The sequence below is a fragment of the Protomyctophum parallelum genome (genome assembly GCF_964188405.1).
Source record: "Protomyctophum parallelum genome assembly, chromosome: 11".
Taxonomy (NCBI): domain Eukaryota; kingdom Metazoa; phylum Chordata; class Actinopteri; order Myctophiformes; family Myctophidae; genus Protomyctophum; species Protomyctophum parallelum.
The window spans coordinates 23,503,576-23,522,341 of NC_139707.1; the positions used below are offsets into that span (position 1 = coordinate 23,503,576).

Sequence of the window (18,766 nt, forward strand, 5' to 3'; positions counted from 1 at the left end):
TGCAGTACGCCACTACAGTGGCGATAGGACATGAAAACTAAACAATTATTGTTCATCCACTCCCTGGATCCTCTCTCTCCCCTCAGTTTGCACTCCCCCTGCAAAGTATTTTCTTTCCTGTTTTGGTTTTCCTCTTATTTTTGTATTTTTTGTGTGAAACTGAGGGCAGAGAGGGGACAATCGTGCAACACAAGGTCTTGAGCCAGAATCAAGTCAGGGATGTTGTGAATATGATGTTGTGATGCACTGGTCAGCACTCAGCAGCACATTTCCTCTTCTGTTTTACAACACATTATCTCCATCATCAAATGTTTATGATCCAAGAGCATGCAAAGTATCACTGCTCTAAATGTCTTGCCCTGTGATTTGATTGATGCCATGTTGAATTTTGAAGTGGCAGTTCAGAGTAGGATGGGTTTAGTGTGTGGAGTGGAACATAGAATTGGTGGACACGTGATCTGCCCCATGGCAAATAATGGACTCTACCAAAGGGAAAGGAAAGGGGTGTTCATTTAAATCTAAGCAGATCATTTTAGTGCTGCTTATTTTACTTTATACTCACTATGCTCGTCTAGTTTAAAATGTGAATGTGTCAGTTGGGAAGTAGGGATAAATTGTGAAGATAGCAGTGAAAATGAAGAGGATTATGAAATGGTGTTCTTTCTGTTCTACAAGAACAGTGACCTCTGCTGTTTACTGCTGGAACTGCCTGCTGTATTTTGGTGGCTGAAGTGTACTAATGGATTTATTGCTGAGTACGAGTATGTGTGTGTGTGTGTGTGTGTGTGTGTGTGTGTGTGTGTGTGTGTGTGTGTGTGTGTGTGTGTGTGTGTGTGTGTGTGCATGCGCGCACGCACAAGCACACATCTTTTTTATTTCATTTTTTTAATCCAATAGTGCTCATAACAACTTTAGTGATATTGTCCTGTTCATCCAGAAAGGTAGGGAAGATTGATATAAAGTATTGTAATTGCAGTGGAATCTTTTGTATCCAAACCCCTTGATGGCAGTGGTCAGTTAATTGTAGACCAAGTGGTCTGTGTCAGTGAACATCTCACCTGACAGTTTGTTTTTAATCTATGCTATAGTTTAAAGTGAGTAGTGCCTATTAATAATCTATGACACTGAAATGTAATCCAGACCAAAGCTAATTCACAGTTCCAATTTCGCATGCATCTGCAAATCTTATAGTGCTTGCAGTTTAAAAAGTTTCAACTTGCATGTTTTTGTGAGGAAACGCTAGCCATCGCACATCACAAACCCATGGATTATGTATGCATCACTTTGATACCTGCTAATTGTGCTTATATGGATTATGCCTGTCGTGGTCGCCCGGTCGGATGGGATCTCTGGGGTTAGATAAGTGAGCTTCTACTGTACTTACAGATACTCGAAGGGTGCTCCATGTGCTGTAATATGGTTGTTGTAGCCCTTGTGTGGTGTACTGGGACCAATCAAGACACCTGAGCCCTTTACTGCATGCAAATCCTGTTGTCTGGTGTCCAGCCTCTCATCTGCCGCCTCCTTATTACAATTTTGGGTGTTACATTTTATTTCTTGTTTCTTTGTTTTCACCCTTGAACTTGAAAGGCGGCAGTCTTTTTGTGCTATAGGTGAATTTCACTGACCCCTGGTACAAGAAATACATTCCAAATACTTTGTGAATTTAACATACTGTACATGTTTTCAATCTGAAATGGACTTAAAGTGAAAGTAAAGGGTAAAAGTGAATACTTGGAATATGTCCTGTGACAGAGAATGGACCAAACAATCTACAGTATACTACTAGCCATGAATACATCTAAGATCTTATAGGCTTATCCAAACAGGGACAGGCAGATTTCTCTTCTCTTCTCTTCTCTTCTCTTCTCTTCTCTTCTCTTCTCTTCTCTTCTCTTCTCTTCTCTTCTCTTCTCTTCTCTTCTCTTCTCTTCTCTTCTCTTCTCTTCTCTTCTCTTCTCTTCTCTTCTCTTCTCTTCTCTTCTCTACCTACTCCTATCCTGGCTGACTGTTGTTGTCTTGTGAAAAGGGCTTTGGAAAAGGGATTTTCCCCTCCTCTTGTTTTGTGACCATTGTGCTAAGACACCTTCTATACCGAATATGTGTTTCCCCTATAGATTGTCTCAGCAGTCGTGGTTCTGAGGTTATTCTTTTTTGCACATCCTTCCCTGTTTTAGCCTCCATTGTGGTTCTGGTGCTGTTTTAGAACCAACACTGATGGTATTTGGGCAGGTGCAAATTATGCCCAAGAGTTGGCAGAGCTGTATATTTTGCTTTTATAATTTGGGGAGAAATAAAGAAAGACATTATACATTCCACAGGATCCTTGTTTACTTGCTGTGGTGAGCCACCACTGCTGAAGGTATATGTACTGTAGGAGAGACACTGTAACATTATTGTAAATACTGTTCTGTAAATACTTTCCAAATGTACATATGTTTGGTTATGTTTTGCTGATATTGTTACTATCAGTCATTTAGTAATTTATGTGGTTTATTACTTTCTAGCGTAGTATACCCTACAGCTGTATTTGTTCCTCTTTTTTAATATAGATATCTTTATTATGATTGTATCTCTCTTTTCTTTTAATTTGGCTGGTAGGTGATTTGCACTCTAATATTTACGCTGTTGGTTTCAACTGTCCTCTCAAGAGTTTCAAATGTGCAAGGTCAAAAAATAACATGAAAACATAACCCTTTTGAACATTGATTTCAACCAGAAGGCGATTTGCGTGAGTAATTCTGGTGAATGAAATCTCTCTTGTTGGTACAATTTGTTCTATAATTCATTGCTGTAGTTTCTGGAATTTGGGTATTGGGAGAAATAGCAATTGACTTCAGCTCATCCTGGTCCCTGTTGAAGTAAATACAAATCACCCACTGATTTATTGGTTGTTATTATGATTATTATGGAGCATGTATTTATATGGACCTGAATATGATCAACATTGTGATTCTACAATCTCTGATTTGGTGTCCGTTTGGTTATTTGATTCTGTCTATGTGCATGTTACCTGTTACTGCTAACAAACTAGTTTAGCATGGGATGATGACAAAGTCAAACCTCCTATCTAAAATAGAGTAAACATAGGTTTCACACACACATACACACACACACGCGCACACACACACACACACACACACACACACACACACACACACACACACACACACACACACACACACACACACACACAGACACACCAAAAACACACTCATAGAGATATCATTCTGGGTCCCTACTATGTTGATAGAATTATAAGAGGATAAAAAGCAACATTGTTTGGCGAGAATGGTCCTGAGATTCATGATCAGAAACAATCCTTCCTCTTGTTTTTCTGTTCATGGTTACCTCTTACAGTAAGCTGCTCCTCTGGCCATAGCATGCCAGAGAACCAAAGAAGGATTTGTAAAGATGAAACACAGAAAGATGAAACATCTGGTGTGTTGTTTTTCTTTTCTTTTTTTACTGATGGAGTTCCTCACTGTGTCTCATTCTGCAGAAGCATTGATGTGATCTAAAAGTAGATGTGTCTGACTGAGCGTATAGGGGGGTGCCTCAGGGTTAGAGAATCATGCATTTCCACTAGGCTCATCCCTTGTGACAGAAAATTGGTATTTTATCTTTTATCTTATTCTCATACCAAACACAGACAGCATACAGGCCCAGCAGTATCTTACTGCCTTAACAGGTGTTCAAATGGTTTAAAGCAATGCACCTGTATGTAGGCTATTAAGTATTTTCATGCATTGTTATCTTGAAAATCAGTTATTTTCAGCAAGCGACACTATATACTAAAGTATTTAATGGCAAAGCTAGAGACAATTATGGAGATGATCACTTTGCACTGTGTGATGAACAGGAGGAAAGGCACGCAGTGACACAATGGCATTTTAAATGGACCCATGATGACTTGAGAAAGCTGTTGCTATTGAGTATCGACAGCTGCCGGGAAATAGTGATGGAGACAGGAAGTCATGACAAAGGTGTCTCTTCTAATAAGACTGAGTGAACATTGAATTTACTTTTGCTTTCTCTTTCGTTCTCTCTTTCTTAAACCGTACACTTTCTTCCTCTATTTATCTCCCCATCTCTCTATTTTAGTCTATCTCGTCTGTCACACTTCCTCCATTCCCCCTCTTTCTCAGATCTATCTCCCCAGTCCCCGCATGCATTCTAAAACCATGCAGTCCCCTTCAGCCCCCCCCCCCCCCCTCCCCCCTTTCCTCCCTCTCTTTCTTCCTCCTTTATCCGTTGACATTTTCAGTGCAGCGACTTCAGATGTACACGCAGAAGACCATAATTCTAGTTGCTGGTCTAATCGGCTTTCTGCTAGAAACAAAATGCGACGAGGCCAACTCATTAACAAGTCATTGGTCTTTCCACTGCACCAAGTCCAGCACCCACACCACGCAGATCATTTCTGAGGACACATCTCCTATTTTGCCCTCTCATGACTGAATTAAATGTTAACATGTAGTTGTAGTTATAGCAAGCTAGAGAGTCCTTTTAATAAATCTAACATATGAGCCATGTCAGGGTGTGGATGGGAATAGTGTAGACCTGATCCAAGTTCCAGGCCTAGAAATAGTGTAGAGTTTATAACCACTTAGTAGCCTACTATAGTTAAACAGAGTCCACAAGCGCCCTATAGCCCTTTCATGCATACCGTGGTCACAGATCATAGCGCAAACTTCCGGTTCAGGCCTTTGTCACTATTCGCCTATAGAACTAGTCTATGTAGAAGAGCCGCCATATGGACTGGCCCCATGAATTGACTAGAGCATCTGGTCTAGACAGACTAGACTCACTAGAGCATCACCCCAAACACTACTCCAGCCACTTGTCATCATACAAAAGAGAGCCATAAGATTAGTGCATAAGGTAGGGTATTATGATCATACTAATGAACTGTTTTTAAGGTCAAATACATTGAAGTTTATTGATTTAGTTGAACATAAAACAGCTCTTATTATGTATAAAGTAAGAAATAGACTAATTCCTAAAACTATCCTGTCATACTTCAAGGATAGGGAAGGGGGGTATGAGTTAAGAGGATACTTAAATTTCCAACAACCCAGTGCCAATACCACTCGGAAGAGTATGTGTATCTCTGTCCGAGGGGTTAAGATCTGGAATGCCCTACCAGAAGAAGTCAAACACAGTAGTAACTTTTCAAAATTTAAAAAATTGCTCAAGCGAATCCTTTTGGACAAATACAGCATACTATAGGGAAATTATGTATAATGTTGACGTTATTGTATGATCAACTGATACTTCTTTCTTTCTTATTTTCCTTCTTTCTTTCTTTAAGTAATTAGTACTGTAATTATTAATAATTAATTAACTAATATTATTGTATATATGGTAACATAAAAAAAAATGTGTGTGAACCAAATGACATTACTCAGCAACAACATAAATGATAATGATCATTGGCAACGAGGGTATCGTGAATAGGGATAAAAAAAAAAAACAATTATAATGTGTAATCTTAACGGTTATGTAATGCTATCTCTACGGTGACACGGGGGGGGGGGTTTGGTGTAGGGTGAAATTCTCGTTAATGTAATGAGTATTACGATTCTGTAAGTAGGATAGGCATCTATAAGCTTTTAGCTTCTGCCTACTCCTTTTGATCATCTTCATGTTTTTCGGTTTTTTTTTGTTCTGTTTTCTGTTTACATTCATTTTCTTTAAATATTGTATTTGAAACTGAAGGATGATCAAATAAACTAAACTAAACTACCACCCATTGGCCAGCTGTTGTAACTGCGACTACTAAGATTGTCAACATTCAAGATGGCTGCCAGAAATGTATATGCCCAGCAGCTCAGGAATATCCTTCTAAAAATCTAAAGTATATGAGACCCTGGCAGGTAAAATATGTTTTGACATCAAGTAACATCTACTGTAATAAGTACTTATAGTATTTATTTTGGGATACTTACATTTGGGAGGAAATGTTGGGAGTAAATTCTGTTTGATTTCTGTTCAGGAAATTGCGGACATCATGCATCACTGGCTCTATTTCAACTACAATTCACACTATTACTGCAACTCTTCTAAACTCTCAAGCTTCATCTGCAGTAAAAAATAAATATAAATATAAATCAATCTATTAGTGTTATTACAATGTAACCTGCATTGTTTTGTGCATAATTATTTTCATTACGTGAGTTCAGTTTGTGTCTACATTTTGTAGAGCTCAAGTGCAGAGCATGATAGGAAAGCCTACTACATGAGAGTGGAGCAACTATATCATCTGACTCAAATAAAATAATCCCATTTATCATAATTCATGCATGAAAGGGGTAGGCCTGGCCCCCTCCTTTCACCCCTTTACACCAATGTCTTCTTCACAAAACATATCCAATTTACAAGCTTGTAAGCATTGTCAGCTTGTTGATCAGCTAGATGTTCGTCCTGGCCCAGAATAGGGCCAGGGTTTGTGTGATTAAGTAGAGGTTTCTTATCTGGTCCACCATAGAGCTTCTGCTAGCTTCACATACAGAGGAATAGATATATAGGCTATAGACAACAACAGAATTCATAACATCTTTGATTCCTTAATGATATTGATAAACTGCATATAAAGGCTCAGAAGTGACACAGATAACACTTTTTTTATTTGAGATCTCTGGCACATTAATCAGTGTAATCTGCTTTCCCATACACACAAACACACATCCAACACATGCTATTGTCTGAGTTCCATCTTCTAACATCTTCTTACTTCATTCCCTGTTTGGTACCGTACTGTACATTCATGTTTCAACACTCACTTTCTTTAAAACGTTATATTTGGCCATATTAAGTCATTACATGTGCATGTATTTGCATGGAAATCACTTTTTATGATGTATGGTTGGTTTATTTAAAAAGAAAATAATTTGGACCATTTGTTCTGACCATTTTATACATGGTAACTAACAGAAGCACACTCCTCTGTGCTTCAAATGTCCATCTTGATGCCAAGGACATTTGTATGCTCCTCGCTCTTATACCTTTTTTTCTCCTTTTTTTTTTATACCTTAGACCAAGATCAGGACCAAGTAGGGTTGGAAGAACCAGGGCAAAATCTGCGTATTTAATGCAAGAAGTAAAATATAATTAAAGTCGTACATGTGACACCGCCCACAGCTGACTGAACATTGTGGCAGCCCATCAAGTCACAGATATGCAGAGACATTAAGTGATGCTAATTCTACTTAAGCCCCAGAACACCTTGGCCCTGTACTTAATTCAAGGCTGAAAATGGTTTCTAAAAAAATAAAAAATAAAAAGCCTCACTGTCCCCTCATCCTACAGATATCCTGTATGCTGCGCAGAACAGTAAATCCCTCAGCGTTAAATGATCCATTTGTTGCCCAAGAATGTACAAATGTAGCTAAGGTCTTTACTGATTGCCTTCACAACATACTTTGTTTTGCTTCTCCATTAAAATGAAGTAAATGGTTAATTAAAGGGAGACAAAATGGCGAGAGAAAGATCTCTGTAGTAGTTATACATGCGTCAAAACGAGGCTTAGCTTACAAAAGGCCACAGTGGTGGTTGGAAAATATGATTTTTATATTGATTATTTTGTATTAATGTATTTGTTTTAATATAATGTGATGCTGTAGGTTTTCTTCCTGTTTACATGATGTCTTGCTGGTGCTGTGTGGACTCACTGACCACCTGAGAAGAAGAGAAACATGGTTAGGAAGGAAAGAATGAAAGAAGGATAGGATAGGATAATTAATTCATAATTAATAGGATATCAGCATACAGTACTGTGAACTATAATTAGCAGTGAAAAACCTCCATTCAGTGGCATGTTAGAGTGGTGGCATTGAGGACGATGGCAGCTGTTGACAGTGAGTCACCTGCTTGTTCATAAAATGCTTGGCAGTTGGGGGCGTCCTTAGATTATATTTGGTTAAGGTGGGTGCACGCTATAGGCCTATTGGATTGTAATTATAGCGTTGAGTTAATTGCCATTGTAGGCAGCCAAATGTCATCCTAATATTGTGCATGGCCCAAGCCCAAAGTTGTGATCTTTTCATTCCAGTTTGTCAACAGTATACCAGACTTACACACTAGGCACTAGCTCCTTCACTCATAGAGTACTTCATCTAGATCACAAATATAACAAGACAAAAAACAGGGCTCAGTCTTCTCTAAATTATGAATGTTGTCTGTCATAGAAATTCCCTTTTCCAAGCTTTGTCTTTGATCTAAATGTACTGTATACGTGCGAGTCAGTGGTGGTTAATTGTCCTTGTGTGTATGGTAAGGAAAGCAAAATAATAGAGACTATGGAGAGAATAGTTTGCATGAGATTGTGAGTTTCTGTGTATATGCATGTGCTGGTGTGTGTCCTACCTCTCCGTCGCGGGTCTCAATGGTCTTGATGAGAACGGTCTTCTTGGAGTGAACTTCTGAACCGCGTTGCTGCATCCCTGCAGACGCAGAGTGAGTCGCAGACTGAGACTGAAACTCAGGGCTGGTCTCTGTAGAAATAGAAGAAAATACAATCAGATAACTTTGCACTTTGTAGACGAGAGATACCCTGCTTTGCAGTGGTGGAAAAAGTACTCAATTGTTTTACTTAAGTAAAAGCATCAATACTGCAATGTAGAAATACTCCGTTACAAGTAAAAGTCCGGAATTCAAAATGTACTTGAGTAAAATTACAAAAGTAGGCCTACTGGCATCGAAATGTAAAAAGTATCACAAATAAAAGTATTCATTGTGCAGAATATGTCATTTAAAGTTTTCATATACATCTTTTGAAAATAGCACATCTACAAGCTCATCGTGACACATTGTGAGGTTGTAGATCATCTATTTTCAATGGCCGACATGTACAGTATAGGCCTATAGGGCTGAAGACTGAAGTGCTTAATTTATGTGTTGTAATAATAAAAGTAACTAAAGTTTTCAAATAAAGGTAGTGGAGTAAAAGTACAATATTTGCCTCTGAGATGTAGTGGAGTAGTAGTACTTAAGTAAACGTACTTGGTTACTTTTCACCACTGGAAAACACACCAGCTAACTTTACACTTTGTGCTGTAGGCTATGAACAGCGAACACGGTGTTGGCTGTTCACGATTGCAATGGTGACGAGAGATGCCCTGGTTTGTATTATAGCACGATAAAGTGGCACAGTGGCATAAAGTGGCATAGAATAACTGGTCACTTAGCAACAGTGAGGAGGAGTATGGCTCAGATATTGCTGCTCTGGCAATTACGAAGCAGTCTAGCTACCTATGTCTCATCCATCACCCTCAACTACTGTCTGACGTTTTTAGTCAGCCACAAATTGGAACACGGTAAATTGTTGAAATGGATGGATAGCACTGGGAATTAGGATTATTAGTATGTCATGTGGAGAGACTGAGCCATGGGGAAATTGATATGTGGCTTCACTGGCTTGTAGATGATTGCCTCAGTGTATCAAGCTGTCGTCAAGGGTGGCTGTATTTATGTTATATACCTCCACCTGCTGGTCAGCATTTGTACCTGCACCTGCAGTTCCCAAAATAGCTCCTTGTTTTTGTACCTTAAATACAGTCAAAAGGATTGGAAAAGAGGGCTATCTTTTTCCTTTTGTTCTTGTGTACAGTGTATACAAGAATACAAGAACCGCCCCACTGGTCGGCGTGCAGTTGGCGAAAGAATAAAATTTCAAAAACATTTCAGTTACCTCTCTGAGTGCATTTGATAGGTTCAACGTAATTTACGCTACCTCTAAATCCAATAGATGAGTAGGCACTGTGGTGAGGCATATTGGTGGTGATCCTTTAAAGAGAGAAAGCACATAATATAGAATATAAGTCAATAATAACACAATACAAGATAATAAACACGTCACAAGAAAAGAAAAATCACAAAGAAAATGTCATGAGACCTTTGAAGGTTGATTATGACATTTTCTAAGTATTTGGCAGTAGCAGTTGCCTATTTAATACAAGACTACACTCCTCTGTTGGACCTGATGAAACCCGATTTCCGGTCACACAAACACACACCTGGTCTCCTCTCCCTCTAGCAGTTTGCGGTAAGTGGCGATCTCAATATCCAAGGCCATCTTGACGTTGAGGAGATCCTGGTACTCTCTCAGGTGGCGGGCCATCTCATCCTTTAAAACAACACATTGGGGTGGTTAGTGACTTCGTGTCACTGACGCGGTAGGGATAAATCACAAAGAAACAACATGGCTACTTGTCCGGAAACGTCCATTGCAGGTTTCATACATCATGCTAACTCCACTATGCTCTTGCTAAGTTACTCCTCACACCACCTGGCCTTGGCAATGGTTCACAGTCCACCTATGCTGATGTCGTGACTTGTGACTGATGGCTCCAATCATGGGACTCCAAAGCAACCTAACACCCACTGTGTGCAATATGAACCAAGTAACCAACTATCTTCTACTCTGAACTCTGCCTCTGGTGAAAGTAATTTAATGAATTAATTAAACTGAGATTAGGTGAGTCACCTTCATCTTGGCAATATCTCCCTCAAGTCTGGAGATGGTGTCCTCGAAGCCACCAGCCTCGCGGCCCATACGGTCCTCCATGTCTCTCATCTGACGCAGCAGAGACTCATTCTAGGGAGATAGAGGTGGAATGGATTAAATTAGGGATGAAGGAAGTGGTAGTGTGAGAAAAAAGTGTGATCATTCATCAGGGAGTAAAACAAAGAGTAAACACTGTAGAAAAAGGACACAAACAAAACCAAGAAAGAAAGGAAATCGTTCAAACGAGCAAACACACAAACAAACCGACCCTGAAAGGACGTAGAGCGAAGCCAGGTATAAATGGATAGAATAAAGACTCACGGTGCCCTTGAGGGAGTCGATCTCACAGGTGTAGGACTGGATCTGGTGCCTGTACTCCATGCTCTCCGACTTGGCTGTTCTCAGAGCGTCGGTGTTCTTGGACACAGTCTGGTTCAGGTCCACAACCTGCATAGACAGGGACAGATGGGAGGAGATTCAATTGAAAAAAAAAAAGTTTAATTTAACTTTTAAATAACATCATAGGTGTGCAGTAGGTGTTATACTGTATGTGTGTCTAGTGTAGGAGTGTAATCTAGATTTGTGCCCGTGTGTCTGGAAAGCAAAGTTTGGAAAGCAAAGCATCATGTTAAAGAAAATCACTGCTACTTTTCTGTGTCTGTATAACAACAAAAATCTGATTCAGATTCTGTGTGTTCGCAGGCTCTAGACTCGTACACGGTGTCCTTTCAACCTACCTTGGTCTTGTACCACTCTTCAGCCTCTGAAATGTTCTTGGCGGCGATACCTTCATACTGCATACGGATGTCCCTCAGAGCAGCAGTCAGGTCAGGTTTGGACATGTCCATCTGGACCTGGACCTGAGTGTCCTGCATCTGGTTCTGAAGCTCATGGATTTCCTGTGAGGACAGTGGAAAAATGAATGGAAGGATTAATCGGTAAGTGAGTGAATGAGTGAGTGAATGAATTAATGGATGAATGAATGAAAACAATGAAAAAAGAGTGTATGAATCCAAGTTCGCAGGGGCATGCATGTGTGAATAGTTGAATGAAATAATAGATGTTTCGTTTGAGGGAGTGAGTGAGCAAGTGAATGCAAGGTCATGGTCAACATGAATGAATGAAGCATTTACGGTATAAGGGTTTTTGTGTTGGCATGATTGTAGAGGTAATTTTCGCACATTGTGCAGTTCTCTCTTGCGGCTTAGGGTGAAATGTTATCAACTTCTTAACCCGTTTAGGACTGAGGCAGATTCTAAAAACGCCTTCTAAATCCTGACCTAAGTCTTCTGAAAATCTTCAAATATTTATTCAAAAGTTGCAAAAATGTTATGTTGCTATGTACTGTACATAGCAACATATATATATATATTTTATCCCACGATTTTGTAACACATTTTTCACCCCTGTGTCAATCATCTAATGTGATCCTGGGCTCTACACACCCTCCACCAACCTAGTCCCCATATATGGGGGACATGGGGAGAGCAACGGACTTGAACTCATGCTTCCTTCATGCCTGAGTGTCCAAGTTGCTCCTTTACACCTGACAGCAGGGAGTTTCCCTGGTTTTCGTGAGGGTATCTACCCTAGGGGACACGGGGAGAACATGCAAACTCCACACAGAAAGGCCCTTTCGCCAACCCCGCCTTCGGGTATGGGCACTGATGACGCGGAGGAGGAAACGCACCGCCAGCACCCACAGCGTCCCGAGCGGGAATCGAACCCAGGACCTTCTAGCTGTGAGGCGACAGCACTACCAACTGTGCCACCCCCAAAAAGGGGTTCCCATCCTAAATGGGTCAGTGCTTTCAATGTAATTTAGACATCTTCACTTAATCATTCTCAACACTTTGAGTAGTGTGAAATCATGTCCCATTTACTGGAAACTTATGAAGCATTGTGAAAATCTTTACACTAGAAATATCAAATTGGTATGCTTTGGTTCCTCACATCAGCTGTCTGTCTGACCCAAGGACATAAATAGCCACACAACTGTTCCCACACACATGTAACAGCTGACACTCTCCGTTCCGCCAATTGGCAGTTCGGCATATCTAGGAGGTCAAAGTTGCGACAGGACAGAAGACACGACATGAAGGGACCTCCGGGACGCCGCCTCTCCGCCAGCATGGGTCTCTCTGTGTATGTGTGAATGCACAGGAACGTATTCTACTGTTGCAATTATTGTGTAACAGCTAAAAGGTCAAACTATGGTGACTTTGCATACAGTACATTGCATACAGTGTGAGTGTGCATGTGTACAATGTATAAGATCCAGTTATGATGGTGCACATCCCATGATCAGATCTAGCGTTGTAGTCGTCCGTAATAGTGAATGATTGCGTAAGAAAAACATATGATATCCTGTGTTGCTGCGTGTGTGGGCCACATATATCTGTCTTACAGTATATATCACACAGATCGGTCAGACAGACCGGCTGACATGACACTCACAGATATGGGAAGGTAGGAGTTATAGTTACAGGCAAACAAAATAGTGACATTAATGATAAAACTTCTTAAACTCTTAAACTATATGGAAGTTTTCATTTCCCACACAATTAGAAGAAGAAAATAATAAACTAGCACTGTGGATATTCAAAGAATGCTACTAAGCAGACTCAGACGGGCGGACAGACAGATGGACGGACAGATGGACGGACGGACGGACAGACAGACAGACAGACAGACCTCCTCGTGGATCTTCTTCAGGAAGCCAATCTCCTCCTGCAGACTTTCAATGCGTCTCTCCAGGTCCAGCCTGGACAGAGTGGCATTGTCCACATCCTGCGCATGGACAGAAACACAGACAGACAGAGAGACACAAATCAATAAAGGAACTTTACACCTCTAAATGTAAATACTGTATTGATATAGTCACTCATGTGAAAGAAATAACAATGGCAGAGAAGTGAGTGAGGCGGCAGAGGGACTGAGGGAGCTAGTGGGGGTGAAAGAGGCAGAGTGTGCAGACTGCAGAGATAAGAAGACAAAAACACGTACGGCTCTGAAGGCAGACAGGTTGTTCTCAGCCTCCTCCTTCTCGTGGATCTCCTCCTGTAGTCTGGAGACAGAGAGAAGAGGGAAGAAGAGGGTGAAAAGGGGACAGAGGAAAGAAAGAGACAGCGTCGATAACTTTTGCACTGATAAAGAAGGAACTCCTAAACTGTCTGGAGTAGTCAGTCAACAATGTTAGCCAGAGGAAGTGAAGCTATTAATTACAGTAAGCTGAAACCACGATAAATACACATCAGTTGTGACTTTGGGCGGCTCCAATATCAGCCAATGCACTCTGCCTAAGGTGTTCCTTTGTGTCACATGCTGAGAAAGTTTGAAGAACCCACAGCACGGAAATGGCTAGGAATAGTTTATGTGCCAAGCATAATATTTGCCAGCATGTTTAACACTGGGGGGTTCTCTCATTACTTTTCAGACTAGATATGACCCATCTGGCAGAAAGAAGTAACTGAATACATTGTGAACGCGACATGAGAGCGAGGCTCGCTTCCCTGGAGAGCGGTTAGGAGACAGTGTAGGTATTATCGCCTCGCCCCCTCTCGAAACTAACCGCTCTCAACTCGAGAACCGATCCCTCTGGGGAACATGAACAGGAATAGAACCGACCACCCTGCTGTGCACAATGCAACTGCGTGTCCTGTCTCTCCGCTATGTGTCCCTCTCCATAATGCAATGCAGCTTGCACACACACACACACACACACACACACACACACACACACACACACACACACACACCCGTGTTGCAGCTGCTGTCACACTGTGCCAAGAGGAATGCAGGCCTGCCCTTGGACGATACCGTCTCGTGGCCAGAATTATGCACAATTCATACTCAGTCATAGACGGTGTCGCTCGCCGAAAATAGCCGATCTACAAGCTCACAATGTAATGCGACTACTTTAAGGAATTCCCCAAAAATCCTCATGGGGGCCCTGGCCCCCACAGACTCTACGTCACTGCCACTGACATCAGAATGAATACATTATAAACAAAAGCCCTACCCATAGGTTACTGTTAGTGATACAGTGAGGATCACTAAACTCACTGTATCACATGTTGGCTTGCTGCAAAATGTGCAAATTCAGCGTACAGAGCATCAAAGTCTGACATCAATATCAGTATCTGACAGAAAACACTAATGTTACTGCTGCCTTTTCGCTAGAAACTGACTATCAAATATGACTGACTGACTATCATAAATGATACCGAGACACCCGACTCTGCGACAATATCGCAGAGACAGTTTGTTTATTTTTGGACCATCATTATTTTATGAGAAGATTTTAAGATGACCCCATGTTATTCTCCATAGAGAAAAACTTCCGCGAACCCCTTGGAAACAGGGGATGGGCGAGTGACGCCAGGACTTTGGCACTCTGTAACAGCACACAACATACAGACACTCAATCATTATTACACCTTTTATGTTTGTGCCTTTGGGGAGATTTTAACCGCTTCTAGTCCATACCTGATGCATTTTACCCCTTTAATCTTTCCAGTCTCTGTGCAGTAAATCAGTGGTAACAGTATGTGACCTAACAGTACATGCCTGGCATATCCTCCCACTACAGTATATACTACACCTCAGTATATACAGTACTACACTGGTATACTAGACTGGAGTAGCCTACTAGACTATAGAGCTGCTGTATCACTAGCAGACAGGAGGTGTCTGAGTGTATTTTGATCTGAGTGCGTGTGCGCATGTGTGTGTGTGTGTTAGTCAGCTGTTGCAGTGACAGAATCCCCAATTTCACAGTGCCGATCAGCTGTAAATACATTTGCTGCAAATATGCCACTATTCACAGCTACATCCATGCACACAACTTTAAATGACTCAGCACGCACACGCACACACACACACACACACACACACACACACACACACACACACACACACACACACACACACACACACACACACACACACACACACACACACTTCCCATTTGTCATTTTTCCCACTCATGTTAAATATAAATATACATTACTATTTGATTGAATGAAGTCCCAACCTACAGTCAGTCACCTCTTTGCCGGCCCTGTCTCTGCCGTTCTCTCTCTTTAAACACTGTTGTTGTGGGTGTTTTTATTTTTATTTTATATTTTTAGGTTGGCAAACAAATTCTTTCCCTTCTGCATGTCTCCTTTTGTTATTGTTTGCCTCTCCTTCCAAAACATTCTGTCCTTCTGTCTTTTTTGTCTCTTACGGGAATCTGTCGGTGAACTTAATGAGCCTGCTATTCCAGTCAGTTGCACAACTACCCTCTCTCTCTCTCCCCCCCCCCCCCCCCTCTCTCTTCTCTCTCTCTCTCATCCCCTCTCTCTCTCTCTCTCTCTCTCTCTCCCTCTCTCCTCCTCCCTCACTCCTCCCTCTCCCTCTCCCCTCTCCCTCTCCCTCTCCCTCTCTCCCCCCCCCCTCTCTCTCTCTCTCTCTCTCTCTCTCTCCCTCTCTCTCTCTCTCTCTCTCTCTCTCCCCTCCCTCTCCCTCTCCCTCCCTCTCTCTCTCTCTCTCCCTCTCCCTCTCCCTCTCCCTCTCCCTCTCCCTCTCCCTCTCCCTCTCCCTCTCCCTCTCCCTCTCTCTCTCTCTCTCTCTCTCTCTCTCTCTCTCTCTCACTCCCTCATCCTTGCCAGACTCCATTCCATTAGTAGTGGTCTATAGAAAGCCCTGGAACACATGGTGGACTATCGTTCACTTTTGCAAAAGGTTATCTACTATCTACAGCGTCAAGAATCATGACATCATTTCATCCTTGTCAGCGGTAAACGTTAATCATTCTAGTGAATAAATCACAAAACTAAGGTTGAACATTTAAATTGTCTTTGCCACGGCCAGTAGTGTTCACTCTAGAATTTAATTCATCATGTTTTCTACTTGCTATTCCACTTTATCCCCCTTTTGGTCTCTGCATTGATATATAATAGATATGTGCATCCATGCAGCCATCATCCCCTTCTCTTCCTCCATACAGTATAAATTGGTATAAATTTGAAATCTAAGGAATTCCTCCCTAAATCCCTGACCATAGTCCAGTTTGACTCGAGCTCTTAACCCATTACTCGTTCCGTCCATCCATCCATCCATCCATTCCTACCTCTGTTTGAGTTTCTGCATATCGTCGGCCAGGTTGTCCCTGTCCACCTCCACGCGGGTGCGCTGGTTCGTCAGCGCCTCGATTTGCCTCCGCAGCTCCCTCATCTCCTCCTCGTACATCTCGGCCACACGGCCGGGTCCCTCACGTGTCTTCAGCTTCTCCACCTCTATGGTCAGCGCGGCGTTCTGCTGCTCCAGGAAGCGCACCTTCTCGATGTAGCTGGCGAAGCGGTCGTTGAGGTGCTGCAGCTCGGCCTTCTCATTGGTCCGGGTGCTCAGGAAGTCTTGGTTCATGGCGTCGGCCAGGTTGAAGTCGAGCTTCTCGCCGGAGTAGCGAGCCGCACCGAGGCTCCCTCCGGAGGAGCTCCTGTAGCCTGAGTAGGAGGGCATGGCATGGCTCTTGACCTCGTAGACGCGGGACGTGTGTGACGAGGACGCGGAGCGGCCTGCGCCACCTCCCATGGAGGAGTACATGGAGGAGGACATGGGCGAGGCGCCGACGCCGGAGCCGAAGGTACGGCGGTAGGAGGAGGCCGAGGAGGCCGACTGGGAGTAGCTCTTGCTCATGGTTGCTGTTGTTTTGAAGACTGGTTTAAGTGGTGGTGGTGTGGTTGGAAGCCTGGGCTGCTGCGATGTGACTGTCTCGCCAGGAGACTGGGACAGAGAATAAATGGACACCATGCACGGGACAGGGCTATTTGTAGCACACCATCACGCCCACTCACACTTCCCGTCCTACAACCCCCCGCCCACACCTGTTATCTCCCACGCCTCCTCTCAACCCCCCCCCCCCCCTCAAACACTCCATTCCTCCACCCTTCCGCTATGCACCCCATCCCCCCCCCCCCCCCCGGCGGTCTACCTCTGCCTGGCCAAGCCAACTTCCTCTGCGAACCATCATTGAGGTCAATACATTCCATCCACAACTCATTTAACCCGTGCTCATTATGCTATGCTAGGGTGGGGATAGGACAAAGTACAGTGACTTGCCATGGGCCTGGTCTACAAGCTACACTACACACCACAAAGACACCCATGTACCTGTCAAACGTTAAAGACATTCACAAGCACAACACCAGAGGGAGCGCCACAAATCACGTTCAACCCAGATTAGTGCTATGCTATCAAAATGTGGTCATAATACAGCCATATTCTCTTCCTTATTCTCTTTCAAAACGGCAGTTAATTCATAACTGGTTCCTGAAAAAATCTGAAATGCCGACCCCCCACCCCCCAACTACTTAATGTACATATGTTTCTATGCACAGCTTTGTGTGTTTGTGGAATGTGCTCAGCTGATTGGCGGAGCACGGAATGTGATGTATGATGATGTTGATGATAAGAACTCGGAATGTGATGTATGATTATGTTGATGATAAGAGCTCCTTCACACAAGTGTGATTTTTCTTTCTTGATAACTACTCGTTTATGATGTTTTTTTCGTATATTATTGTTTGTTTTGATGAATTGAATACACAGGGCCCCAATGGAAACAAGCAATTGTGTTTATCTCTACCTCTGTGCTGTTTTTGCAAACTGTTATTAAAGTATTCATTCAATCAATCGATTAATCTTTTCGGATCTACTGCACCACTCAAAGTCTTTGTAATCAGTCGCTCTAGCATTCAACAAAAACAGCATTTTATCCATACATAATCTCAATAATTACGTGAAAATCCCCCTATCCATCTTCGCTTAAGGGTCATGGCAATCATATCACTTTTATTACAACTAGATTGCCATCTTATCATACAGTATACTGATACTCTATTATTCTCAGGCCCACCCCTTTCTCCAACCACTCTTTTTTTCCCGCACTCACCCACGTGTTGCTGCTGTGGCCCGATCTTGATTCAGCTGTCGGGGGCTCTGGTTTCAATCATTGGAAAGGGTGGTGGCTGTGTGTGTGTGTGTGTGTGTGTGTGTGTGTGTGTGTGTGTGTGTGTGTGTGTGTGTGTGTGTGTGTGTGTGTGTGTGTGTGTGTGTGTGTGTGTGTGTGTGCGTGCGTGCGTGCACCTGTGCATTGGTAGTAGGCTGTTGGTAAATTATCACAACTTTCTGTACTCGCATGCTGGGTCAGCTGCCGTGGTTGGGTGAGTAATGTTAAAGTTGGGGGAGGTGTGTGTGTGTGTGTGGGGGGGGGGG

General features: G+C 42.5%; 1 protein-coding gene across 1 annotated transcript; it reads right to left on the reverse strand.

The window, feature by feature from the left end:
* Nucleotides 1–6,607: 6,607 nt before the first annotated feature.
* Nucleotides 6,608–17,273, reverse strand: LOC310867226 (desmin-like). The gene is made up of 10 exons (XM_083777114.1): nucleotides 16,623–17,273; nucleotides 13,514–13,574; nucleotides 13,202–13,297; nucleotides 11,245–11,406; nucleotides 10,829–10,954; nucleotides 10,487–10,597; nucleotides 10,017–10,126; nucleotides 9,734–9,786; nucleotides 8,368–8,495; nucleotides 6,608–7,680 (listed from the first exon to the last, which is right to left on the reverse strand). The coding sequence occupies exons 1-10, from the start codon at nucleotides 17,186–17,188 to the stop codon at nucleotides 7,639–7,641; spliced, it is 1,455 nt and encodes a 484-aa protein (XP_083633240.1). The 5' UTR covers nucleotides 17,189–17,273; the 3' UTR covers nucleotides 6,608–7,638.
* Between the last annotated feature and the right edge of the window lie 1,493 nt (nucleotides 17,274–18,766).

What these genes read in the sequence shown, in the direction of transcription:
- LOC310867226 (XM_083777114.1), bottom strand. Translation starts at nt 17,188, where the DNA reads ATGAGCAAGAGCTACTCCCAGTCGGCCTCCTCGGCCTCCTCCTACCGC. An exon ending in TCGACTCCCTCAAGGGCACC is followed by an intron (nt 10,598 to 10,828) that starts GTGAGTCTTTAT and finishes CTATCTCCCTAG; the next exon opens with AATGAGTCTCTGCTGCGTCA. An exon ending in CTAGAGGGAGAGGAGACCAG is followed by an intron (nt 9,787 to 10,016) that starts GTGTGTGTTTGT and finishes CTCTCTTTAAAG; the next exon opens with GATCACCACCAATATGCCTC.